At 33.0% G+C, this 27,717-nt stretch overlaps 1 protein-coding gene across 29 annotated transcripts in view; it reads left to right on the top strand.

Annotated features, from left to right (window-relative positions):
- The window catches only part of LOC145298823 (uncharacterized), a 433,166-nt gene that overhangs the window by 192,374 nt on the left and 213,075 nt on the right, over window positions 1-27,717 (top strand). For 17 of the 29 annotated variants that reach the window (XM_080144346.1, XM_080144350.1, XM_080144347.1 and 14 more), the window contains 5 exons: window positions 2,228-2,329; window positions 6,975-7,130; window positions 10,757-10,911; window positions 13,139-13,319; window positions 24,865-24,942. In XM_080144346.1, the coding sequence (XP_080000472.1) occupies window positions 2,228-2,329; window positions 6,975-7,130; window positions 10,757-10,911; window positions 13,139-13,319; window positions 24,865-24,942 (672 nt within the window). The remainder of the gene's footprint in view (window positions 1-2,227; window positions 2,330-6,974; window positions 7,131-10,756; window positions 10,912-13,138; window positions 13,320-24,864; window positions 24,943-27,717) is intronic. The other 12 variants (XM_080144357.1, XM_080144348.1, XM_080144349.1 and 9 more) reach the window with 1 other exon arrangement.

Below are 27,717 nucleotides of genomic sequence, written 5' to 3' on the forward strand. Positions count from 1 at the left end.
TGTTGGGTTTGTCGAGGGTGTCTACGTTGTGGGGGCACAAGTGTCTGCAGTTCGTCAGAGCATTCACCATTAAAATACTTATACATATATTCTATGATGTCGGTTCCATGTATGCTTCACTTTCAGACCAACATTAACTTTTTAGAAAATAAAAACAGAAACAAATTATTTAAAAAAAACTGCAACTTATTGGTTTTTTTTGTTTTTTTAATCTTCATCTGTCAGTGAGTTACATTTTTTTTTCTAGAATTTGTTTTTATATTTTCTCAAGGGCAAATACATGTCTATAAGCAAAGTATACATGGAAACTGCATTCTAGAATTTATTTAAACCTTACGTGGACAAACAGAAACATCTCGGCTATGAAACAAAACTGTTAAAACCTGCATATTTTTAAGCAAATGCAACTGTTTCTGAATTTTTTAGATAAGGATTGATAATTTGTATTATTCGGACTACCGTTCTCATCTTGAGTGCTATTTGCACAATGTTATAATTCTGTGCAGATTCCCAAGTTAGATGGAAAGATTCCTGGGTACATCTGATCATCATTCGAATTTCTGTGTGAATAACACTCAAAATGAGAATGGTAGTCTGAATTATCGAAATAACACTGATGTAACTGTTCTTAACAAATGGAAGTTTTTAGATCATTGGAAGAATTTCTCTTGCTTTTTGTATTTAGTAAGTGACTGAAGAAGGATGAAGGTCATCTGAAAATGATGGTTGATTTACTGAATTTTAAGCATAATTTTTAGATGATGAGGATTTTAAATCAATTGCAGACTCGTTCATGTTTGCCATATACACAATCTTCTGGAACCATCTAAAATTCATGTCTTTGAATGTTTTTCGTTTTTAAATTTGATTTAAATGCTATTAATAATCATTGAAAAAATATTATTATATCAAATATTGAACTTTCACGTAGCAATTTAAAACTAAATTGTATAATCTAATATATAAAAGGCTATATGTTGGTCTGCTTGTCTATATATTTTCAAAGTCTATCTCCTCCGAAACTAAAAGTCACAGAGCGGCGGTAGGGGCCTCAAATGATTGGGTTTTTAATGAACCGTTCTTTTATGAGTCTTTAGCTGGTTAAAATAGTTTTAAAGGGTCAAACATTGAAAAAATTGTTGTACATTTTGTACATTCATCTTAGTTTATTTTTAATCAGTTCATATGCGTGTCACGTTGGTACGGTGGTAACGTCACCAGCTTTGAATGCTACAGTTTTGCTTTCGGTTTTGATTCTAGCTGATAGCACCCAAATACATTTTTTTTTACCTTTGAATCCCCCCATGCTTCCGTTCAGTCTTGAAAGACAAAGGATACCCCTTAGGGGTGATAGTGCGTGTAATTGTGAGGCAAGGGTTGCGCAATCTCCAACCACACCTCTCTTGAATCAGCACTGTTTGAGTCCAATGGCAAAGAGAAGTCCAGGACGACTGAAAACAATGTTGAGATAAGCAGAAAGCACATACAGGGCCTAAAAGTCCTAAATGGTCACCCATTTAGGACTGACCAGATTCAATGTTGCTTAACTTTGGTGATCCAGTGGGAACTGGTGTCAACATGATTATGCCATATTTTGAATCACGACTATAATAATATACACAAAATCTGGGCAAATTAAAATATATTTAAGCATATTTTATGACCCAGCAAATCCCCTCCCCCTCCTCTGCTAGTTGATTATAAATGGTTTCTTTAGATACAAATTTAACTTTAACTATAAAATTTGTCTTATTATTTCTAAGTTTGTAAATGTGGTACTTTGCTAATTTACGACCTGATCTCTGGCAACTTTACATCAGCATCTTTCGGCAAGTTACATAATCAGCCAAAAAATGCAGAAGCAATTATCTAATCAGCTGTCAAAAAAAGACTTTTAATGAAAATGTGAAATTCATTAAAGCAAGAAATATTTTTAACACACTGTCAGTGTAAAATCCCCATATCTTTATATTAAGAATGGCTTTCTAAATAGAAAGTCATTCTTAACAGGGAGAAGAGAGGGGAATGCCATGTTTTGAATTAATCATCTGGAAGTCTTCGCTTCAGCATCTTTATACTTCTCATGTAACTTGCTTAGAGATGCGAGTATGAAGTTACCAGAGATTGGGTCATGAACTAGGCAAGTACTGGAAATGTCGATAAATATAATCTTTTGAATTAATGAAAACTCTTTTATGTTAACTTGGTGTTTCTATTCTTCTTTCAGGTGCTACTAAACTCTAAACTTCCTGTTGATATACTGGGTCGAATTTGGGATCTCAGTGATGTAGATAAAGATGGTTTTCTTGATAAAGATGAGTTTGCTGTGGTAAGTTTATTTCATTTTAGTTTTCCGATTACAAAGAATAGATTTAATAAAATAAAGAATGCGTTTGTCCTTTTTGCGTGATTCACCAAATAAAGACCGTTCAAACCTTTAGAAATTAGCTATACTGAAATCAAATCATATTGGATATGTTCTGCTCGTTTAAACCTCAGTCTTGCCCTCTCACCCAACTCTTTAACCATAGGCCACACACCAATGACCTCCAAGCATTCACAACCAAATGCATATACGGTCTATCCTCTTCATACCTGAATCCATATTACAACACCAGTTATTTTTACATCTGTCTTTGTTTCCTTTCAGGAATCATGTTCTTGTAGACAGAGGCTTGTAAAGAATGTGGCCATTTCATCTACAACCTCTTTGTAGAATATCTTCATTTATTGCCATCTTTTCCTACAGCTCCTTCTTGTTTATGGTAATAGATCAGCAGATTGTGTTGATTTTCTGGAAAAGTTTTGGTAAATGCTTGGACCTTCCTCACAGTAGAGGCATAATGCAGAATTGGCTTCACCATTGTATTGACCATAATATTTCTGTATGATATCTGAGACCCACCAGAACTTTGTTTTAGTTGGGAGAAGGTAACCTACACTTTACAAATCCGAGTTTTTGTATCTATTAGGTTGACAAGAAAGTTCTTGTGGAATTTTTAGTTTTGATTTCAAATGATGTATTTTCAAATATGTTTTTGTTATAATACCTTTACTTTATATATTATTTTAAAGAGTGTTTTTTGCTCTATCTAATCATTTAAATTGCAATCATTTTGAAACAATTGTCTTTTTAGGACATTGAATACATGATGGAAAAAAGCAAATTTGTGCAATTTTCTTATTTCAGTTCAAGCTAGGTGAAAAGCTGCTGAAACAGCTTGTGATATTAACAAAGCGTTTGGCCCAAGAACCACTACTGAACGCACAACACAATGGTGATTTAAGAAATTTTGTGATTGCGACAAGTCTTGAAGAAGATGAGCAGAGTGGTCGGCCATTAGATGTTAACAATGATCAATTAAAAGCCTTAGTCGAAGCCAGTCCATGCACAACTGTTTGAGAACTTGCTTCTGAATTAGACGTAACGTATGCAATGATTTCCAACCACTTGAGAGAGATTGGAAAGACAAAAAATCTTTATAAATGGATGCCTCATGAATCGAACGACAAACAAAAGAATCGCAGTTATGAAGTGTCATCTTCCCTTCTATTACACAACAAAAACAACCCGTTTCTTGACCGGGTTGTGACTTATGATAAAAAGTGGGTTCTTTACAACAACATGCGATGCTCAGTTCAGTGGTTAGATGCTGACAGAGCTCCATCACACTTTCTGAAGCCAGAGTTGCACCAAAAGAAGGTCATGCTGACTGTTTGGTGGTCTCATCCATTACAGTTTTTTGAATGCAGGTGAAACCATTACAGCGGTGAAGTACTGTCAACAAATGGACTAAATGCATTAGAAACTCTGACAACAACACCCAGCATTAGTCAATAGAAAAGACCCAATTCTCTTCCATGACAATGGCTGATTGCACGTTGCTAAACCGACCCTGTAGAAGTTGAACAAATTGGGCTACGAAACTCTGCCTCATCCGCCATACTCTCCAGATCTCTCACCTACTGACTATAACTTTTTTAAGCATCTTGACAACTTTCTGCGTAAGAAATGCTTCAAAAACCTAAGCGATATCAAAGATTTCTGTTACTAGAATAAATACACTTGTTTTGCGTTGGCAAAAGTGTATTTGAAGGTACCAGGTTTCTATAAAAAAAATACACCAAACATTGATATTATTGTGTATTCATTCTTTTTGCGGACTGTTATCCTCATCTTCATAGTTATTGTTGTTTTCACCACGTTTCTGCTGACTCATTTTCTGACCGTCTTCAGGTAATTGCTGGGGATAAGTTACAAGACTCAACATTCCTATTCTGTTGCGGTTAATCACCTGAAGAAGGCCATAGGATGAGTTGGCTGAAATGTGGTGAAAATAACAACAATTATGAAGATGAGGATAACAGCCTGAAAAAAAAAAAAAATTGATGCACAAATTATGGAGCCTCATTTCAAAGAATTCTAAAAATTTATAAATTTGATATTTTTATTTTCCTTTGCAAAACTCAAGCCAAAAAAAAAAAAACACTTTTTCTCCACAAAACAACCAAACCAAACACCACGAATAAATATTTAAAGATATAAAGAACTTTAAGCATAAAAACGTTTACCTAAATAATTTGGCATTAAATAATCCTGAAAAGGGTTGGTATGCCATAAAACAAAACAACCCACCAATCAATTTTCTCAACATAGCCAAACCAATGACTGACTGTTGTCAGGAGCTGATCGTGCAATATACTTCACGTTTTGGCATTTATCAACCTTAAAACAGTTGAGTTGCTGTAAAACCAAACTAAACATCTTTTTGTTTTGTTCATCTGAACTTTTCTATGAAAATTAAAAACTTTTGTCAAAATACTTTTTCATCTTTTATTAATAAAATTATCTGATCAAATTTTATGTGTATCGTTATGAATAAGTGTAATTTATAAAATTTAAAAAATGAAAATAGATTAACTAATAATTTAATATATTTAATTAAAAAGAAGTTTGATGAAAGTTTTAGGGTCCTATTTAAAAACTTATTTTGTAAGAAAATCATTTGACTCTTAGTTTCTTATCTTTATATCAAGTCAGGTGTGTTTATATATTTGTATGTACAGGATTCATTCCCAAATGTAATAAATTATAATTATGAATTTTGAAACACTGCTGCTAGCCATAAGAGGTACAAATGTTTAGTTTAGTTTGATGTAAAGGAGTTAAAAGTCAAATCCCTCTTACTTTTTGTGTAATTTCAACAATAAGCATTAGAAATCAACAAATTTTCACCGAATTTCAGTTTCTTTGGAATCTATATAAGTATAAAACTCAAATGACCTTGTAACGAGTGTTGTAACCCAACATCTGGTTTACGACTTCCGGTTGCGCATGTGTACATAAATAATCAATGCGGCAATAAAACGTATTGTTTTACTGTGTACGTTTTCAGCATCCCAATTGTTTTTTTTCGCGTTTAAATTCTCCAAATCAACAATTGTTAATACTTTCTGCATTTTTTTTACATCATTCATTTCCGTATTACGTTTAAGTTATTTTAACGCAATTTTCTTACAAATAAATATACTTTAACCCGTTGATAACCATAAAAGCATTTTACAACAGCGATTTACTCACCGCCTTCATTTTTTAAAAATTTATTCTCCATTTTTTAATACACCTTTCTTCAAAAACATTCATACATTTTCTTCTAGACTACCAACATAAATAAATAACCCCGAAAATGTTTTTTTTAATTTGTGTTACAAATAATCAACGCGGCAATAAAACGTATTGTTTTACTCTGTACGCTTTTAGTGTCTCAATTGTTTTTTTTTTGCCTTTAAATTAAAAGATATATCAAAATTCAAATTTTGATATATCTTTTAATTTAAACTTTAAGTATTATGGTATCTGTTCAGTGCAAATTTACCTATAAGTATGGTAAACCACTTATAATTCAATGGCTGTAAGTTTTTTTATTTTTCAAAAATAAACAATTATAAACAGAACGACTCATAGAAATCTATCTATATTCTTTTTTCATTTTAATATACTTTCATAGAAATGTTTCTGTTATGTCACAAAAAACTATTTTCTTTACGTCACAAGTGTCACACTCATACATTAAATATAGCATACTTACCCAACGGGTCACAGGTAGTCTAGTATTTTATAAAGTTCTTAGGAAAAAATTATATGGGCATAACTTCTCATTCGAAAATTCAGATGTTTTGCTAAGTCCAAAACAAAACATAAAGAACCCCATTTTCCTCTACAAAACAACCAAACCAAACACCATGAATAAATATTTGATGATATAAAGAACTCGAAGTGTAAAAAATCTTTCTCCATAACAACTGAATTTGGCATTAAATAACTTGAAAATGGCTGATTTATTGTAAAACAAAACAACCAACACCATTAATAAATATTTGGAAGTATAAAGAACTTGAAGCATAAAACTTTTATCAGCAAACTGAATTTAGCATTAAATAACCTGAAAAGTGTTGATATACTATAAAATAAAACAGTCAAGTATAGTTACCGCACAAATCAAAATGTCTTTATTTATAGATAATTTATAGAAGTCAATTACAATGCAGTAATGCATTGGATAAACGTTGAACTGGAAACAGGATAAGATAAATGCAAAATTGAAAATATGTTTTTCTGGTTATTTTTTTTTTTTTCTTATTAAAATTTTTTTTTTAATTACAAACTTTACTTGTCTTCAGTGTCATTTGATGGAGTTTTTACGACATATTATTCCAGATGAAAACGTTCCTTCATCAGATGAATACTTAACTCTGTTCATAAAATGTGTAAATAACAGCTGTGTGAATAATAAATGTTTTTTTTATTTTGGCTCAACACTTCTGATGTAGAAGTTGTTGTGTATGAAGAACCTTTGTCTCATGAAATTAAAGCCTCTGGCATATCTCAATTGTCTTATGTAACACAATAAATAATTTGGGGAAAGAATGCATTATTTCATTTTTCTTTAGAGTGAAATATGTTTTTCTTGCAGGCAATGCATCTCGTCTATCGCACATTGGAGAATGATCCTGTACCTACGGTGTTGCCTCCGAAACTGGTTCCGCCATCCAAACGTAAACGGGTCTCAATTCCTCAAGGGATCCAAGTACTGCCTGATGGAATACCAGCCAGAACAGAGTCTCCTACGGTAAGTATTGAAAAATGATTTGAGATAAATCAGCAGAAATAGTGTTTTATGATGTGCTTTCAATAAGTTTTCAGACTTTTTCATGTGGGCACTTTTATTGATAGTACACACATGAAACACTTGTACCCTTCAAAGTAATCTCCTCCAGCTGCAATGCACTTGTTGTACCGTTCCAACAACTTCTGTAAGGCCCCAGGTTATTCCTCTTGTGTGATTGTATCAATGACCTTCATCACAGCCTCTTTCATCTCTTCAATTGTCTCATAACAACCTTGAGCTGAGGAAATAACCAAAAATCACAGGGAGCAAGGTCTGGATTATAGGGATGGTGAGGAACTGTGTTGATGTCCATCTTTGGTTAAATAGTCTGTGACAAGGATGGAGCTGTGGACTGGTGCATTGTCCTGGTGGAAATTCCACTAAACTGATTTGAGGAGTAGGGGCCTCTTCTCAGAGAATCTCTTCCTGAACACTCTTTAAACCTCAGCATAGTATTCCTTGTTGATTTGTCTGTCCAGTAGATCATGCCTGTGCTGTCAAAAAAAAATACTCATCATGTTTTTTGGTGGATTTGCTCTATCTGGCCTTCTTGAGAGAGAACCAGCATGCTTCCACTAGAAACTCTGTCCTTTGATCTCTAGGTCATAGCAGTAGATCTAGCTTTTGTCACAAGTCATAATCAATAAAGCTTATTGGCAAAAGTTATGAAGTCTACAAAATGGTGGCAGTTTGTTGACAATATCAAAGTTTTTAATCCTATGGAAAATAATGTTAAGACCAAAGTGATAATCAGGCATCATACTCTCCAAAAAAGGAAAGATTTATACTGGCCTAGCTTGCATTTCTTGATCTTCAGACTTTGTTTGACCTTGGATTTTATTATTGTTTTATTTTAATTTTGGAAAAACACCATCCACCCTAAAAAACACTCTTACTTTATTTCTTCTCACTAATGCCTCAACCCTCCACCCTTTTTCAATGAAACAGAAGAAGTATTAAAAAAGATGATTATATTTTCCTTATTTAAATTACTTCACGGCAATACCACATTGTTATTTTTAAGGTAATTTAATTTCAAAATAGATCAATTGTATCAAATCGTTTGAGGGTGTAATTTTAATGTTTGAAAGAAGGATATTGCAGAGGTTCATCCATGTTGATCGATATTTTAATATGAAGCTCAGTTTGACCTAGTCATGAAAAACTCTCTCTAAAATTTTATGCTATTTTAATTTTTTATTATTTGAATTCTTCTGACTACTGTTCATCTTCATTGTTATTTTCACATTTTGATGTATCTTGTAATTTGAGAATCTTTCTGTCAAACTCAGAAATCTGCATGGAATTTCGAACAAAACCCTTCATTTAATTCTGTGGGGTAGCATGATCTCGTTTCATCAGCTATGACTAGGTAGAAGAAATTTGCAATTGCATTTTGAGTGTTGCCTGCACTGAGGATTGAATCTTTAACTTTCAGAAGAGTGTAAACTTATCACCCCACTCTCATCTAGAGAGCACCTGGAAAACAGTGGGCAGCTTAACATTTAGCTGAAAGTAATGAGGGCCTTACTAAGCTACATTTTTTTTTTAATAATATCTGTATAGTCATAATGAATATTTTTGTAAATAAAATCGTTTTAAAACAAATTGGGGATCATCTTAGTAAGATCAGGCCACAGAATGAATGTGGTACTTTCCTGACGGTGTCTAGCATAGGTTAAGCTGAACAGTATTTGACAAAATTGGATGACCATCGCCCCTCCCCCCCAAAAAGAAACATACTCTGGCAACACTTCCAAGAGCATTAATGATTCTCTCTCTTCTGATCTGGAACATGTTGTACAATGGGGAAAAGAAGTGGCTGGTTACTTTTAATACATCGAAAACCAAGCCTCTCTATTTTTCATCGCTAACATTTGGTTCCTCACTTTTCTCCAGTTTAAATGTATGGTGCTTTCCTTGAGAAGGCCTTCTGTTTTGATAAGCATCTAAGACCAATTTTCGTTTCAGTCCTGAAGTGAAAGACTTACATCAAATCTGTTGCTAAGGTTACCGGAAAAATGGTTGGATCTTTCTATCACTCCAGAAAGTATCACACACTCCTGATGCAATCCAATACTTTTATAAGAACCAGAGGCAACCTAAAATCGAGTACTGTTGCCACATCTGAGCAGGTGCTTTTTAAACTACTCTCCTGCTTTAACAGAGTAAACAGTTAACTTGTAAATCTAGCAGGGATGTTTATCCTCATCCCTAAAACCTTTTTCTCACAGAAGAGAAGTTTCTACTCTCTTTACTCTATCTTTATTTTTATGATAAGAACTTGATTGCGCTCCAATTTTCTTGTTCATTCACAGCATGAATATGCCTAGCTACAGCTACTGTAAGGTATTTTCTTTTCTTCTTATATGAACCTGGAGTTAAATAGAACTTCCAACAAAATTTCTTTTCAAAAACTGTTAGTCTGTGGAACACAATACCACAGAGCTACTTTCCAACCGACTGCAGCATGATCATTTTTAAGTCCAATGTTAAAAAGTTCTTGTAGAGCTGTCCTATTCAATAATTATATTCTTCTCAAATTCAATTCATCATCTGCAATCCTCATGATGTTAGTTTCATCATTCACCTTTGTTCTTGAGTGGCCTTTAAGATTTGATGAGCAATGACACATTTGTATAAAAATAAATTAAAATAATATTTCGGGCTGGTTTTATGACAAAGTCAATTTAAAAAAAATAGCATATTTCTCCATTGAAAAAAAAAAAGTCATGTAAATATTTTTTCTTTTAGAAGACATTAATTAAGAGAAATGACAGAATGGTAACGAATGAACAAACCAAAAATGGAAATAAAAATTTCCTGGCCAACGCTGAGTAGAGACAGTCAAAATAATATAAGTGATACATTTTCATTAAACTATTTAGGTTCTGTGGTGGATGACTATTTATTTTAATAGATTCTTAAATCAGCCAAACGCCAACCTCTATCCCATCAGCACAGTGTTGCATCCCTGTGTCTGTTTAACAAATACTTAAATGGAATATGCTTTGATGAACTCATAGCACTAGTTTCCCTTCAATGTACATAGTCTCAATTAACTCGACAAGCAGCAAAATCCCACCTCTTTACTGTTGAGGTCTTAAGATACTGAAAAGCCTTCCACTCTCATAGTTTCTGCCCTCTGCTAGACTTTGGCGTTTCCTCCGTTTCGTACTTCCCTGACTGCACTAAAAAAAAGAAGAAAAGTTTAAATGTAATGTGAGACGGATATTTTGCTGCTCAACTCCCCTCATTCCTCTGTTAGACATAATCCTCAATAGTAGCCCCTTATGTTCCTAGTAGTAATATGCCTAAAATTAAAAAAATAAAAATGAGTAAAAAAAAAAAAGAATCATGAGTTTTAAATGTGTGCAGTATTTCTTGTTAGTTGTGTTGAGAGTATATGACTGTACAGATGCTGTAAGCAAACACTTTATGTGTATAAATAAATTTCTTGGAGTATAACTGATGATAGACTGGCATCCTGTCAAAGAGATAGTTACGTCTGTCTGTTTCCTTTCGTTATTTATTTTTAATTGATGAAGTAAAATCTTAGTTTGGGATATTATTTTGTTTGTTTGCAGGGTGTACCCTGGGTCGTGGGTCCGACAGAAAAGGCGAATTATGACATCCTTTTCAAGAAGACAGATACAGACATGGACGGATATGTATCCGGGAATGAAATTAAAGACGTGTTTTTGCAGAGTGGCTTAGGGAATAACACTCTCGCTCATATTTGGTAAGTTCACATTGGTTGCCCTTTGCAAGTCTGCAGAAAAATTTACTCAAATGTGTTAACAGGAACTGAATAAATGTCAAGCAGTAAAAAAAAAAACAACAAAAAAAAAAAAAACAGGAAGACCTAATCTTGAATTGGTGCAAAAGTTTTTGCGGCTTTAAAATTTCATCTTGAAAATAAAAACGTGTGTGTGTTTTAAAAATCTTTATTCATAACTATAATGGACTTTGCTCTCATCTGTCAACAAGCTTATAAATGCTTCACTTCTTTAGGTTTTGATGTGAAATATGAATCTAACTCATGTTCAATTGCATCTCCTGATGTTAATGTAAGACCATCTAAATGACTTTGTAATCCTCAAAATAAATGATAATCTGAGAGTTTGGTCAGGTGAATATGTAGAATAAAGCAAGATTTCCCAACTAAATTCTCTAAGAAGATCTTTGGTTAATAGTGCTTTTTGAGAATGGGCATTATCATGATAGAAGATGGTTCCTTTTCTGCCGACTATAGAAGGCCATTTTCAGGTCAAGGTAAGTTAGAATATTGCAGAAAATTATGACTGCTGCTTTAATAATTTGAAAGAGAAATTTATAAATTAATCCTGCGAATATAAGTAATAGCAATATGCTTAAAATGTATCATGGTACTATGTTTTAGTAATAAATATATTTGTAAAATTTATAAATTAGTCCTTGTGATATGTTTAAGTAATAACAATATGCAAAAAATACTTTACAATTGTTTAACATTCTGCAAATACAAATTGGCGAAAAGAAAAAAACTTGCACCGTCCTGATAAAAATTTAGAGTTCAATTTTACTTCATCATTTCCTAAGATTTTCCATCCCTACATTAAAAAAGAATTATTTCTAAATATAATATATAAAAATTATAAGACAATTTTATGCATGTGTGTTACAGCAAAGTTGTTTTAATCACTATTAAATTATTTTATTGTTTTATTTTATCGTTTTGCATTTTTTATTTTGGTACTCATTCAGAACCTGATCCAAAGTTATGTTTGCATTTCCCAGCAGTTCATAATAAGCCGCTGGAAAAGCAACTGGAAAAGATGATGCAATAGGGCAATCAGCTATCAGCAGACAATGTTTTCATTAAAAGGAAAAAAAAAAATGCTTATCTGATACTATTCTTGAATAAAAATTGTTATATTATTTTATTTTCATTTTTTGGGATCCTTTGTGATGAGGCTTCATAATTTGTCTATTCTTTCTTTTGCAGACTGTTATCCACATCTTCGTAGTTGGTGTTTCACCACGTTTTGGACAACTCATCCTCTGACCTTCTTCAGGTGATAAACCACGACAGGATAGCAATGCTGAGTCTTGTAACTGTATCCAGAGTAATTACTTCCTTCCATAGTTATTGTCTGACCATGTTTTGGCCAACTAGTCCTGTGGCTTGCTTGGATAGGATTAAAACCACTATCTTCAGACAATACTCACCTGGAACCATAGATTCAACACCTCTATCCATGGCGCAGTGGTTAATCACCTGAAAAAGGCCAGAGAATGAATTGGCCAAAACATGTTGTGACAACAACGACGGAGATGAGGATAACAATCCATAGAGGAATGAACAAAAATATTGTTTTCTATCATAGTTGTTTTCGTAAAAATTTTTTTTTCATCATTACAAAAATAGTCTTCTTTTATTAAAGCTTTCTTGCAAAAATTTTTTTTATACAAACTGATAATTTACCCCCCCCCCCAAAAAAAGCAAACAAACTTGATTTTTGTTTATAGTTATTCCCATGTTTTCATGTTTAAAAAAAAAAAAAACAGACTTATTTCCTATTATTTCCTTAAAACATTTGCTGAAAGACAAAATTTCTTCAGAATAATATTTTTTTCATATAATTCAACTTACTATAAGTTTTATATTCCTGTGTTAAAGTTTTGTCTTCAGCATTTTGAATTTATCGTCTAGCAGTGTTTGAGTTGGCTTTTTCCAGCAACTTTTCCAGCTGCTTACTGTAAAATGCTGGAAGATGCGGACATGGCCTTGTATGAAGTTCTGGATCAGTATCTTTATGTCAGTATATAATAATCGATTAATAGGTAATAATAATAAAAAAAATAGTGTGTAAAGTTACGTTGATACATGAAAATGCACACACATGAGGTTGTCTCATAATTTTATCAATGTAGAAGGAATTAATTTTGTTTTATTAATAATTTTGACAAAATTTTATCATCAACAGGTCATTATGTGATATGAAAAATACAGGCAAGCTGAATGTTGAACAGTTTGCCTTAGCAATGCATCTGGTTAACGAGAAGAAGAAAGGGGTTAATTTACCTACACAGCTCACTCCGGAGATGGTACCGCCATCCTTCAGGTCTAAGGCTAATAACACAGGACCTGCCGCCTTTGGAGTTATGGTTAGTAGCATTTTTCATCTTCTACATATTTGCACACATAGATGTGTGTGTATCTATATATTGTTGCAATTCGTTTGATGTCCGCCACTATTTAACGATGGATATTACTGCATGTGTTTTTGTTGTTTAAAGCTTGTTTGTCCCCCCTTCTCTAAAATTGTTTGATATTTTTTGCGCTATTTTTTTAATTTGAAGCTGAACTGCCTAATGCATTAATAATTTAAAGAAAAAGAAGTCTGTTTTATGAGTTCAAACTTTAAAAACAAAACTGTAACACTAATAAGTATGTGTTCAATTAGAAAGCTGAATGAAAATATTTGATAATTTGATAATTATTATTCTCAGCTTTGTATTATTTGGATTCTTTGGACTACTGTTTTCATCTTGAGTGTTATTTTCACAATATTTTGGTCAACGTAACCTCCGGTGTATCTTGTTGAACTTAGGAGTCTTTCTGTCTTGTTCTGTAATCTGCACAAAATTTCAAATGGAACATGCTCTTGTTCCATCAGCCATGATTGAATAGAAGTTCTAAATAATTCGCAGTTGTATTTTGAGTGTTACCCACACTGAGGATTGAACCTTCAATCTCCAGAAGACTGTAACATGTAGTGCAATTTTACCACTATGCCATGGATCAGCAAATTCCATGGGGATTCCAAATTTTAACAGAAAGGTTCCTGAGTTCGACTAGATACAGTTAAAGAAACATCGACCAAAATGTTGTGAAAATAACACTGACGATGAGAACAGTAATCTGAAAAATCTAAATAATACGAATAATCAATCAAAAAATCAAAAATTCAGAAACATTCACATCTTGGTTGTTGTTTTCATGTTTTGTCTGATATGACCTCTGACCTTCTGGTGCATCTTTTAAAACTTGAGAACCTACATGTAATTTCTAACTGGACTCTTTATTTAATCCACAAGAATAAATTGTTCTCATAATGTCAATATTGAACTGTAGCACTATGGTTAAAGGCTTTAAATGACAGTCGCATTGATTTTGAACGTTCAATACTTTCTATAGGTGATAATATATTAGAATAACATAGTAATTAACACTTTTAACTGGCCATGATTGACAGAACAAGAACAGTCTTCTCCTGTGGATTAAATAAAGGGTTCAAGGTGCTTGTCTATATACCCCCCCCCCCGGAAAATAAAACAAAAATAAAGAAAAAACCCCTGTTAAGGAAGCAGAAATGCGTCATTGAATTCCTAACAAAAATACACTGAGAATGTTGACTATGCAGAAAAATAAATTTTGGAACACAAAAGGTTGCTCATTTTAATGGTACCACTCCCGTCTTTGTAGCTCTTCAACTTTTTGAGTTAAAAAAAAAATAAATAAGAGGCTTTCCTTTTGGAATGATCCATGTACATTTTAAAGATTTTTCTTTATTTTTGTTTTTCTGAAGAGGAAAATTATGGATTCATTTCAAATTTCCATGGAGTTTCTCAGAGTTCCAAAAGATGTACCCAAAGAAGGTCCGAGGTTACATCGATTGAAATGCTGTGAAAACAACAACAACCAAGATGAGAATAGTAATCTGAATAATCCTCATCTCTAAAATTTGAAAAATCTGATGTAAAATAAAAACAATATGTAATAAAAACTATTACGTTAGAATATAAACAAGGCCAGTCGTGGGTGTCACCTTAACCACTTAGCTGACGAGCCAAACGGTCAGTGAAGGCTGAATTTATGAATAACTCATTTCTTCAACTATGCAATAAATTGGATTTTTTTTTTTTCTAACAAGAGAATCCCTAATTATCAAGTCCCAAAGGCCACTCAAGGTAATTGGTTATTTAATGTCAGTTAGCAGATGAGACAACACTATAGTGATTGGTGATAGTAGAAACTGGACAATATTTGATTATTTAAGAGGATGTCTCCACAAGTACTTATTTACATTGGACTTGAAAATGACCATGTTATATTCATTCGGAAAGCAGCCCCATGATATTGTGTTCCACAACCAGGTAGTTTTAAAAAAGAAACATTGCTCATGGATGTTTAATTTAGTTAGAGAGAGAGAGAGAAACTTGACAGTGTTTGTAGGTAGATGGGTTTTTGTTGTAAAGGTTTTACAGAGGAGAACCATAAATAGAAACTCAATTGAACAATTGCCATGACAGTAACGATAGAGCAGAGAAATACTTGCAATGTCTCTTGTATAAGAAAGAAGTAGTAGAGAGGAATTTTACCGAATTTCCGTTACTAACGATTACTATATTGTCCAATTTCTACTGTACACGCTTTAACTCTTATCCTCGAGTGGCCTCTTGGCCTTGATAAGTGGTCATGCCTATGTAAAAAAAAAAAAAAAAAGGAGAAAAAAAACATTGTTTATATTCTCATTTTTAACCTGAATGTCTTTAAATTTGTGGCGGGTGTTACGTATAATAAACATGTTATAAGAGCAAACATAGGAATTGACAAATACAGCCTTCATTGAGTGTTAGGCTCATTAACTAAATGCTGAAATGACACCTATGACAGGTGATCCCTTTTTTCTTGAAGCGCAGGTTTGACTCCTGTACGAGTCTTATTTTACTCTTTGAGGTTTTCTCCTAGCCCTGTGTATTAGATTAACTGTTTATTTAATGTATTCATGCAACTCTTACCAGAAAAGCAGTGAGATACATACTACAGTGCCATGCAGGTAAATTGGGATATTTTTGTTTCTTTTGAAATTCCCTGATTTAAAGGATAAAAGTAGTATAATGATCATTTTTAACATTTATTTTTGTAATCCTTACAATCTATTTAACATAATTATTCAATATGATCCCTCTTTACTACAATAATTTTGGAGATACATCAGGCAAAACTTTGAACAACTCCTCTTCACTGCCTCAGCATCTAGATTCCAGAATGTTCTTCAAATGGCTGCTTTCATAGAGTTAATATTAGGGTGTGGATTAACGTTAGATTTTCTTTCAATCATGTTAAATAGCAAATAGTTGCAGACATTTAGATTTGGAGAGCTACTCGGCCAAATGTCCTTAGGGACAAACCAGAGAAAATTCTCCTTTAGGTAAGTCTGGGCTGGTCTTGCTCCATGCACTGGTGCAGAGTCTTGAACAAGTACTACTTTGGTAGCATCATAGTATCTACAAATCCAGGACGGCAAAACATCATTCATAATCTTCAAATACTTTGTTGTGTTGATTTTATGTCCTTATCATATTTACATGTCACTTACATCACTTGCCACAGCTGCAAAAATCATCACAGGATGACCATCTGATTGGTCACAGGCCGTAACTTGCATGGTTTGGTGATTGACAATTTTGTCCACAATGAACTTTTTCTTGTCAACAAAAATGCGAATATGTCCGCTTTTCTTGATGATTGAGAAGCTTTGGACATCTTTCAACACTGATGGCTTTTGAATGGACAGTGAGGAGATTGCAACATCTCATGTAAAAGCTCATCTCAAAATCTTCATTGACTGCTCTGCTGATGGTTCTGTGGCTAACATAATGTTTTTTGGCCAATTATGACATTGACAGAGTTGGGTCTGCCTTTATCTACCTTTTTAATCAAGAAAAGTTTTGTTTCATTTCCAATGATTGCGAGGGCTATAGCAGCTTTGTTAAACTTTAACCTCTGCATCAAACTTTGTCAGAACTCAATAAACTATTGTCTTTTTGCTAATTCCACCATGTTTAAGGAAACTTATTCAAATTTTATTGAAATATTACAAAAATATGGTTTCAAGATTATCTGAAAAAAATATCATTATAGGAATAGTTACCTGCGAGACCCTGTATAATTCCTATGTTTACTATATAATTAGTAAGTATGCATCCAGTTAGAAAGTGGGATGGAAAATTTAATATAATAAATATAATAAGTAGTAGTAGTAATGTATATCATAATTATGTTGAAACACTGGTTCCCAATTAGATCACTTAAGTTAAGCAATGTTAAGCTGAATCAATACTAAATGAGTGACCTAGGAATATCAATTGACTTCTACTCACTATATTCAGATTTGTTATTAACCATTATTATTTTGATATTGTCTAAAAATTCCAAATTTGGACTAAACAACTAAAGTAGGGAATATCCTTACATATTTTATGGAAACACTTCAAAAACTAAAATTAGGTGATCATTTAATGAAACTTTATAAAACAAATCAAGCTAATATCTTCAATATTGAAAACTCTATTGATGGATGACTAATGGCTATATACAAGGTGACACCCCTCTCCCTCACCCCAAATGCATGGAATTGTTACTAAAATTCACAATCCTTTCTGCAGTTGGCAAAAATAGACATCAGCTTGTGTTTTAACTTGTCCATCCAGTTTTGATCATAAATTTCCAACAGTTTCTGTTTTATTGCTACTAAATATACACATTTCATAGTTTTGTTTAATTTGAATAAACTTTGCACTTGAGGAACACTTTTCCAAGAGTTTAACACTAAAGGATTATTTCAAATAATTTACTTATTTAAATAATATTTTTAATGAAAGTCTTTTAAAATTATGAAACCACTCTACTAAAAATGAAGAAGCAAAAACCAATAAATCAATGTGTGAAATTTTCAAATTAAATTTTTTTTAAACTGACAGTGATACAGCCAATTGAAATATAATCCGTGATTTTAATATTCTCTTAAAAGAGTTGCGGATCGTTTTTACTTCACATAAAAATAGAAGTACAGTAAGAATAAAATGGAAGTAATTATCTGTTGACACTTTTTAATTTAATTTTTAAATTCATTCATAAAAACGAAAATTCAAAAAAAAATAAAAATACTTTTTAATTTTAAATACAATTCTAATTAAATGTTTTTATTTTATTTTCTTAATGAAATAAAAAGTATCATTACATATAGATATATTCTCTTCATTTAATCCAACATGCATAATTGTTAGTCTATGGTGACAGTCGATAATGGTGAAAGAAAGTATGGACAAAAACAGTATCTTACAAATCTTAAGAAAATTTATTTTTAAAAATATCTTCCATATATCAAATTAGTCAATATGAAACTTTCTGCTAAATATTGATAAAAATATGTGGGATGGTGTAACATCTTTAATAAATTTGTGAATGAAAAATTGTGTGTGTGTGTATATATATATATATATATATATATATATATATATATATATATATAATATAACTACTTAATTTACTCACATGAAATCGATATACGAAAGTATAAATTTATGCGTAAACTTTAAGTATTTACTTCAAAAATGCTCAATACGTAGGTAGAGCTAGTTAGTAATTTATAAAATATATATGGTGATTAAGCTACACTGAATATTCCGCGTTTCATCCACTCTAGGACTCTTCAGGCTTATGCGCATAAGTCTGAAGAGTCCTAGAGTGGATGAAACGCGGAATATTCAGTGTAGCTTAATCACCATATATATTTTATAAATTACTATATATATATATATATATATATATATATTATGATGTGATAAACACCTCTCACTGTCAAAATGAACTAAGTCGACGTATGTACTTTTTTTTCTGAATTATATACACACAATTTATAACCTTATTCTGACCTAGATAATTATGGCAGTGATGGGTGATTACGAGGGCTATGACAACAGCATATTCTTTTCCTCGTTTTGATTCTCAGGTATATATCCATTGATATCTTATCAGTTTTTATGTTGAGTGATGTGATTCTCGGTTGATTAATTGCGTCTGTGTCAGATATATACTCGAGAGTAAAAACAATGAAAAGAATATGCTGTTGTCATAGCCCTAATGATTACACAACAACTATACATATATTATGATGATAATTCCAGGTTAATATTTTTTAAAGGTGAAGCAACCAATGAAGTTTTAATGAGGTTAATGCAAAAGTGCTTAATACCTAAGTAGAGCAAGATACACTTTTTATTTGTATAATCATAAACATTTATATGTCGCTACACATTCATGAGCATGTTTTGGTCATCCAATTACTAGAAAGGTTTGGCTGATTGAAACCTGCTTATGAATGTGTAGTGACCTATAAATGTTTATGTAAAACAAATAAAAAGTATATTACAATGATAAAATAAAATCGGAGTTTTCATTGTTTATCGGACAAACCAAGTATATGCTGAATTGGACTAATAACATGAAAAATCAAAATTTGTATGAGAACAAATCTTGCACATATAAAAAGCTCAATATTCTTTCAGATAGAACTCTATAACAATAATAAATTATTAAAAGGAACTTATATTACGTTAAAGTAAACCTCTTTTAATTATATTGTTATTGAAGGCTATGTCAATGTTTGGCAGATGGTGCAGATAAAATATACAAGTACTAGCGGGGGGGGGGGGTCGGTACCCGGCGTTGCCCGGGTTTTTAGGGGCGTGTGTGGTTGGGTAAAATGAAAACAAAGCGAAGTAATAATCCTGTTTAAATATTATAAAAACAAACAATGTTAAAAGTATTAAAAAAGAAATTGTGAAAAAACAAAAAACAATTATAAAAATGAATGTAATGCAATACGAATGGTCTGGCAGTGCCCGGGTGTTTGAAAAATCCCCCAAAAATTGGAGGGGGGGGTCGAACTAGTATCATTGAGGCAAAAAAAAAAACAACAAAAAAAAGAAAACGTTATGAATTAACTAAAAAGTGAATTAGGTCAAATATCAATTCCGTAGTGAAGTTTGTTTTGGTTTAGTTTCAGTAGTCCTGCATCGCACTCGAATTCTAAATGAATTTATTTGTTTTAATTTTAATTTAAGTGTAATGCAAGTGAAATCACGATATCGTTGCGTTGTAATAATAAATATTAAAGAATGAATTCTTTGTGTAGAAGTAAATGTTGAGTTGAAAGCACTAATAAATAAAGGTCATAGTTAGATTTCATGGTTAGAGTCATTAAAACCGGAAGTAAAAACCGGTTAGTCCTGCAGGTTGCGTCTTACACTAACAAAAAAAACAAAAAGAAAACAATAATAATAATCGCATTTTCGGGTTTTTTTAAAAAATTATTTTTATTTTATTATAGGAAAAACAGAAAGCATAAATCAGGGGAAAAAGATAAAAAAACAAAAACCAAAATACGGCATAAATAACCTTGTACGATTCCAAATCAGTGTTTCCTCGTACTGTTCCTTGTGAACGTATCCGCTGCGGTGTAAATGAGGAGCGAGGAAAGGAGGAATCTAATATAGAGAAAAGATGTTGCAATTTCCATTGAATCTAACCGATTTTGGCAGTGGACTCTCACCCGAAAAAATATAGGAATGTAACATTGTCGAGGAACTGTAGAGGTAGTAGCCCTATAGCACACCTCAGATAATGTGTTACAGTTTGTACGCATTACATTTGCATGTTATGTCATGGTTTTTAATCCTATTAAGGTCAAAGTCGGAGGGGAAAAATGAGTTCATTTTATTTATATAGAAGATAGATACATAGAAGATAAAAGAGATATATTATATTTAATTATGGCAGGTGTTGTTCAGCAAGTTCTCATCTATTCTTTGTTCCGTTTGTTTTTTGTTTTTTTTTACATGGGAATCACCACTTATCAAGGCCTAGGAGCCACTCGGGGATAAGGGTTATTGTGTGTACAGTAATCACTGGGATAGTATCGTAGTAATAGTTAGTATTGGGGATTTGATAAGGTGTCATTACTTAAGGGGATGGTTCATCAGGAATTTGTTTGTGTTGGACTTGAAAACATCCAAGTTGAATTCGAGGGGGAAACAGGCAAGCGGCAGAGAGTCCACAGCTGTGCAGTTCTAAGAAAGAAGCTTTGTTCATGGAATCTATGTTTTGATTTAGGCACGGATAAAGAGTGGGGAAAATTAATGACAGTGGCTTCAGCTAGTTGGGTGTTTTTCGTGAAAGATTGGCGAGGGGGGACCAGAGAATGGAGCTCAGACGAGCACTTGCCATGGAAATAACGATAAAACAGAGACAGGCTCGCAATGTCTCTTCTGTGGGAGAGAGATTGCAGGGAAGAGAAAAGGTCATCTCCCACCAAGCCACAAAGTCTATTTTGTATTCTGTCAAGGCAGGATAGGCTGTTTTTTGCAGCTCCTGCCCAGATGTGGCAGCAGTACTCCATCCTTGGATGTACTTGGCTTTTATACAGATAGAGAATTGCATCATTAGTGAGATATCTTTTGGAGCGGTAAAAGGATCCCACCATTTTCCCAACGACCTTGGTCACAAACTTGATGTATGTGTTCCATTTCAGATCAGGAGTGAAGGTCAAACCCAGAAACTTATCAAAACATGGGGCCTCTCCTAGATGAGAGCCATTCATTTCAATCGATGCCAGATGGGGATCAGAGCGTTTATGATGTAATGATAGGAGCTTGGTCTTAGATGCATTAAAGGTAACCAGCCACCTCTTCCCCCCACTGAACCACGTGCTCAAGATCTGAGGAGAAAGAATCAGAGAGAACGTTGTCATTTACAGCCTTTAATGTGTTGCCATAGATAGTCGTGTCATCAGCATAGATGTCAACGTATGATTTTAGTATGTGTTTTGGGAGATCATTGATGTAGATCAAGAAGAGAATTGGACCCAGGATGGACCCCTGAGGGACTCCAGCATTAATACTGTGGGCTTCTGATTTCTGCCCATCAACCACTACTCTTGTGAGCCTATCAGAGAGAAATTATTTAATGATAGAGAAAACATTTCCAGTTATACCGTAGCTGGAAATCTTGTGAAGTAGACCCTTATGCCATACCTTATCGAAGGCCTTTGATATGTCAAGAGCAATTGCCCTAGAAATGAAGCCTCTGTCGAGAGATTCGCTAATTCTATGTGATATAACTGTTAGCACGTCTGCTGTAGATCTAGCAGAACGGGAGCCATATTGCATGTCACTAAGAAGGTCATTTCTGCTGAGGTGGTTGACTACTTCTCTATTTAATATGGATACCAGCAACTTACTCATGACACTATTGGTCTGTATTGAGAGGGAGATTGCTTATCACCTGAATTCTTAAATACAGGGCAAACTGATGAGATTTTCCAGGGTGTTGGAAAGTACTTCTCCTTAAGGCAACGCTTAAACAGTTTGGTAAGTATGAGAGAAAGTTCTGGTTGCAGCTTTTTTAATACTATAATTGGAATACCGTCAGGGCCAGTTGCTTTACTGGAATCAAGGTTCTTGATTAGCTTGGTGACCTGACACACCGATATTTGTATGTTACCTAGCGTGTTGTGTGTTGTAGGAGGAAATACTGGGAGTTGATGGCCTTCGTCGCATAGGGTAGAATTTGCTGCAAAGTTCTTGGCAAATAGTTTGGCCTTGTTGGATGCTGATGAGATGACCTCTGGGCCATTGATAATGATTGGGAAAGAATGCACCCTTCTGTTCAGGATCCTATTTGCTATTTGCCAGAACTGGTGGGAACCAAGCCGCTGCTCAGCTACTTTGGATTTAACGGATTGAGCATATAGCTCTCTTGCATTTTTATTACTCTTTTACAGTGATTGCTGGCAGTCCTAAAAACAGCTTTAGTCTCAGTGCATCTATTAAGTTGGTAGCTATGGAAAAAGTGATTTCTGTGTGCAATGGCAGCAGCACATTCAGGGGAGAACCATAGCTGGCTGTTAGGTTTTTGTTGGAACTTTTTGGATGGTATGAATTGGTTTATGTCAACAAGTAACCATTCGGTCAGGTCTGATACTATAGAGGACACATCCTGTTTAAACATGGAATGGAGAGGTAGATCAGATATGAATGTACGGAAGCTATCCCAGTCAGCCATAGAGTGTCGGTATACAGTACGGTGAAGAGGTACATCTGTAGACTTATTATATTTCATTTTTATCAACTGATACAACTGAGTGGTCGGAGGATCCCAGAGGAGATAGAACGGCACATGAGCATAGCTCCGGGGAAGTGGAGAGAAAAAAGTCTAGAAGGCTTGCGTACTGACCGGTAGTATCGGGCACACGGGTGGGCTCGTGAACAATCTGAGTGAGGTCATAGGCAATGGCAAAGTCATGACAGAACCTCCCCTTGTCATCTGTTTTATTTAAGTGGGTCAGCCATTCCACATTGTGGACGTTGAAGTCACCGCAAATGTGAATGTTAGCAGCAGGATGAGCAGACAGGATGTTGTCAATTTTCTCCGATATACTCTTAAAGATAGTAACTCGGCTGTTGTAGGGGCGATAGAGGGAAAAGATAAATGCGGTAGTGTAGGCAAGTGCAACCCGGAAGCACATATAAGGTAAGTTAGGGTCTTCTCTGGAGATATCCCTGCCACACAGGAAGCCATCTTTAATGTAAGCACATATTCCATGCCCATGGCGATCTTGGGGGTCAGTTCTAGTTAATTTGACTCATTCATCTAATGGTTTGCCGTTTTGATATATCATTGTAATACAGATTCTTATTCAAGTTGTTTCTTTTCAAGAATTGCAAGATCGTGGAACTCTCTTCCTGCTCACTGTCTTCCTCTTACCTACTTTTCAAGACTAACGATAATAGGCATCTCGTCTTTCATCTTTCATTCTCGTTAGCTCCTTACATTAAGTGGTTTCATACCTTTTCTGCATTGATTTCAGTAAAAAAAATTTTTTTTTAAATATCGATGTCGGACATTAATTAAATCACAGAATCATTGTTTTTTTTTGTTTTATTTTTCATTAAGTTTGTATGTTTTTATCTATATTATATTTATCTTAGTTTGTCTATTCCACTTCTTCTTGGAGACTACTCCTCCAATCTTGCTGAAATTTTGCATAAACCTTTATTATGATTAGGTGCAACAAATTAAGTACAGTAGAACCCCAGAATACGATGGCCCTAGGGTACCTTTTTTTTTCAGATAGAACCTCAGGATACGGTGGCCCTAGGATAGTTTTTTTTTTTCAGGTTATGATGTGGAATACAATGTTTTTCTTACCTCTGGTTACTGTATTTGCATTGCCATACAATGTTATTCATGATATTTGATTATATACATGTACATTATATACTGTACTGTATTTTATTACTAATTTTTAATGCCATATCCTGGGGTTCTACTGTATTATGGTATCTATTTGATTAATATAAATTAGTATTTAATGCAATTGTTATAAAGTTCTTATTCTAAATCAATGGTCTATAACTTTAGCCCATTTTTAATAAGCTAAAATGTCTAGTATTTTAGATTTATTGTCTGCCATGCATTGTCATAATCTGCAATAACAATACTTTATACACTGTACACAATGCTTTAAGTAAACTACATTACTGTGCTCTAAATATAAAGAAGTAATCAAAGTCACGATTGTTTTAAACATAAATTGCACAATCTTAAGCAGATACAAAAAAGTAATGTCAAAAATAAATTCAGCCTGTGCTTTTTTTTGTATTATTTCTGTGAAGGTTTACATTTTATTCTTTATTTTGTATTTGCAAAGCTTTTTACCCCCTGTGTAAAATAAATCACTCCCCCCTCCCGTCTGTTTTATGCTATTTTTCTTTGTTCTATGTCTTTCCCCACCCCTGTGGCCAATTATTGTGTGTAGCCTCATCGCATGCCTTGCTTCACCGCATGGTTGTTATATTTCAGGATGAAGATGCTACCAAGCCTTTCGGCACGTACGATGATAGCAACAGCACAGACACTGAACACGCACCCGACGAACAAGTGATTGTTTTATTTTTGTGGTTTTATTTCTTTTGTGGTTTTTTGTTTGTTCTACTTTTCTATAAAATCAGTATTCAGCACTTTTTTTTATTTATTTTTATTTTTTTGCTATTTTCACCTGCTTTTACATTTGCCTGCTTCTCTTTTTTTTTTTTTTTTTGGCCAGCATTTTTACAATTTGCAAATATTACCATGCAGTTATTTCTTGGGTTAATGCCTCTTAGCTTTATTGGATGCTTGTGTAAATTGGTGATCTTTTAAACTAACTGACACATTTCAGACGAAAACATTATTACTGTTCTGGTGTGCCTACTGTATGAATAATAATAAACTCATTCACTTACTATAAAGACCGAGGGAATAAATCTCGCAGCATTAACACACAGGTTATGCACAAGTCATGCACACGTGGGTTTGTTTTCTGTTCAATATATTTATTTCTACTAATTACCGAATTGTGTTTTTCTTCTGGATTCTTATGGGACCACAATATGTACATGCTTACATGTTATGTCGTAATTAGTATAAGTTCCAAAAATTACAAAACGTGATCCTGTAAAAGTATTTTAAATAAAAAAAAAAATAAAAAAATCAGTCACAATTACGTTCCAGAATCTTGTGTTTATAAAATGGGGGTACGTATTCATTAAGTCAAGATTATTGATTGCAGTTACCTTCCCCTGGATCTTGCAAACTCTCCATCATTAAAACATGATAAAACTATAAATCGCTAAACTCAATAATTTTTAATTTTACTTGTAATTATTTTTCTAGTGGATTATTTTTCATAATTTTTAGAATTTATACTGATTTTGACTTGACATATAAGTACATAATAATGTTTTCACCTGAAATGCATTGGTTTAAAAGCTCATCAATGTACACAAACATTCTTTTTTTGTGTTGCTATGATTTGATAAAAGAAGTTTTAAGGATTTTTTTCATTATCAATTGTACTTTTCTCAGCTCTATCAGTTTGCATGGATCAGTCTTTAAGATCGAACATCCTAAGGGTTTTGTTAAAATTTAATTTTTATTTTATTGGTCATGTGATAATTAAGGGTACATTCTTAAAAAAGTATATGTGCTTGTGCAGTTTAATGATATTTTAAACTAATGCATTTCAGGTGAAAACATTACATACTTACATGTCGAAATTTGTATAAATTCCAAAAATGATCCAATAGAAGATATGGTAGATGTATTTTTAACAAATTGTCCACAATTATGTTCTGACATTGTGTTTAAAAATGGTGGTCTCTAAATTAATGTCAAGAGAGGTAAGTTAGTTTGTCATACTGAATTGGTTGCACAACTCTTCCATATTAAAACATACATTAAAACTCGATAATTCGATAAAATCTATTTTTACTTGTAATTATTTTTCTACTGGATCATTTTTTGTAAGTTTTATAATTTATATTTATGTTGACTTGTACGTAAGTATATAATAATGTTTTAACCTGAAATGCATTGGTTTAAAGCATCATTAATCTGCACAAGCACCAAAATATATAGTAAATTTTATTCCGTCCATATATTTACAATATGCATTTAAGATGTTTTGAAAGAAACCTTAAGACTTTTTATAACAAAAATTAACATATTTTAGAAAAGGAACTAAAAAATTGATTAAAAAAAAAAAAAAAAAAGCTGAAGACTCCAATATTCCTTTCTTTGATTTTCTCAACAAATATTCAAATTATGCTATCTTAAAATCATAGTTCTTATTCTAATTATTATTTAAAATCAAACTGCATAGTGTGTTGTGTGGTGTGGAATTATGGTTAAATAATTTATATTTAAAAATTAGGGATTTCATATGAAACCAATCCAAAAAGTAAATCAGAAGTTCTTAAAAAAAAAAAAATGTGCCTTTTTTTATTTTATTAGGGAGACACGGCTTACCTTGGCTTAAGGGCCACTTGGGGATAAGAGTTAATGAGTGTTGGGTATATTCATGATCAGTAATGGTAAAATTTGTGTAGGGTTTGATTATTTAAGAGGACGACTCAACAAGAACTTATTTACATTAGACTTAAAAGTGACTATGTTAAAGTCAGTTCAGAAGCAGCACCTAGTGTTGTGTTCCACAGATGGACAGTTCTAAGAAAGAAACTTTGTTCATAGAATTTTCATCGAGTGTAAGGGAAAAAGGAAATGGTAGTGTAAGGGAAATTATTAACAATTGTTGTAGTTAGACGAGTATTTGTTGCAAAAATTTGCAGGAGATGGACCATAGATTGAAGCAGAGTCAAGCACCACCCATGAAAATAATGATAACACCGAGATATATTTGTAATGTCTCTCCTGTAAGAAAGAGGAATAAGAGAAGAGAAAAGGTCTTTGTTCATTAGAAATTGAAGACTATTTTGTACAGTCTTGTGCTCCTTTGAACTTGACCATTTGCTTGAAAAATGTCACAATAACAAAAAACTGGCTTCCAAACTAATGATTAATATAACATAATAATACATAGAGCATTATAAATCTATTTTTTGAAGTTAAAGGAGGACCATTTTGAGTGCAGATGGTTGATCTGAAACTTTGATATCGTCTTTTTCAAAGTTCCAAATTAATTTTCAAACTATCTTCACCTTTAGTAACCTTAATTGCTGTTTATTAATTATTGTATTGAAAGTATCATTGAAATTAAACAATTCCCTACCAAAATTTTAGAAATTATGATTTTTAAGTTTAAAATTTGACTGAAAAATGATGAAAAAACATGCAAAATAATCAGAAGATTTGTAGAATTTGGAATTTTTTTAAACA

The sequence above is a fragment of the Euprymna scolopes genome, chromosome 2 (assembly GCF_053919585.1).
Source record: "Euprymna scolopes isolate OS-2025 chromosome 2, ASM5391958v1, whole genome shotgun sequence".
NCBI lineage: Eukaryota > Metazoa > Mollusca > Cephalopoda > Sepiida > Sepiolidae > Euprymna > Euprymna scolopes.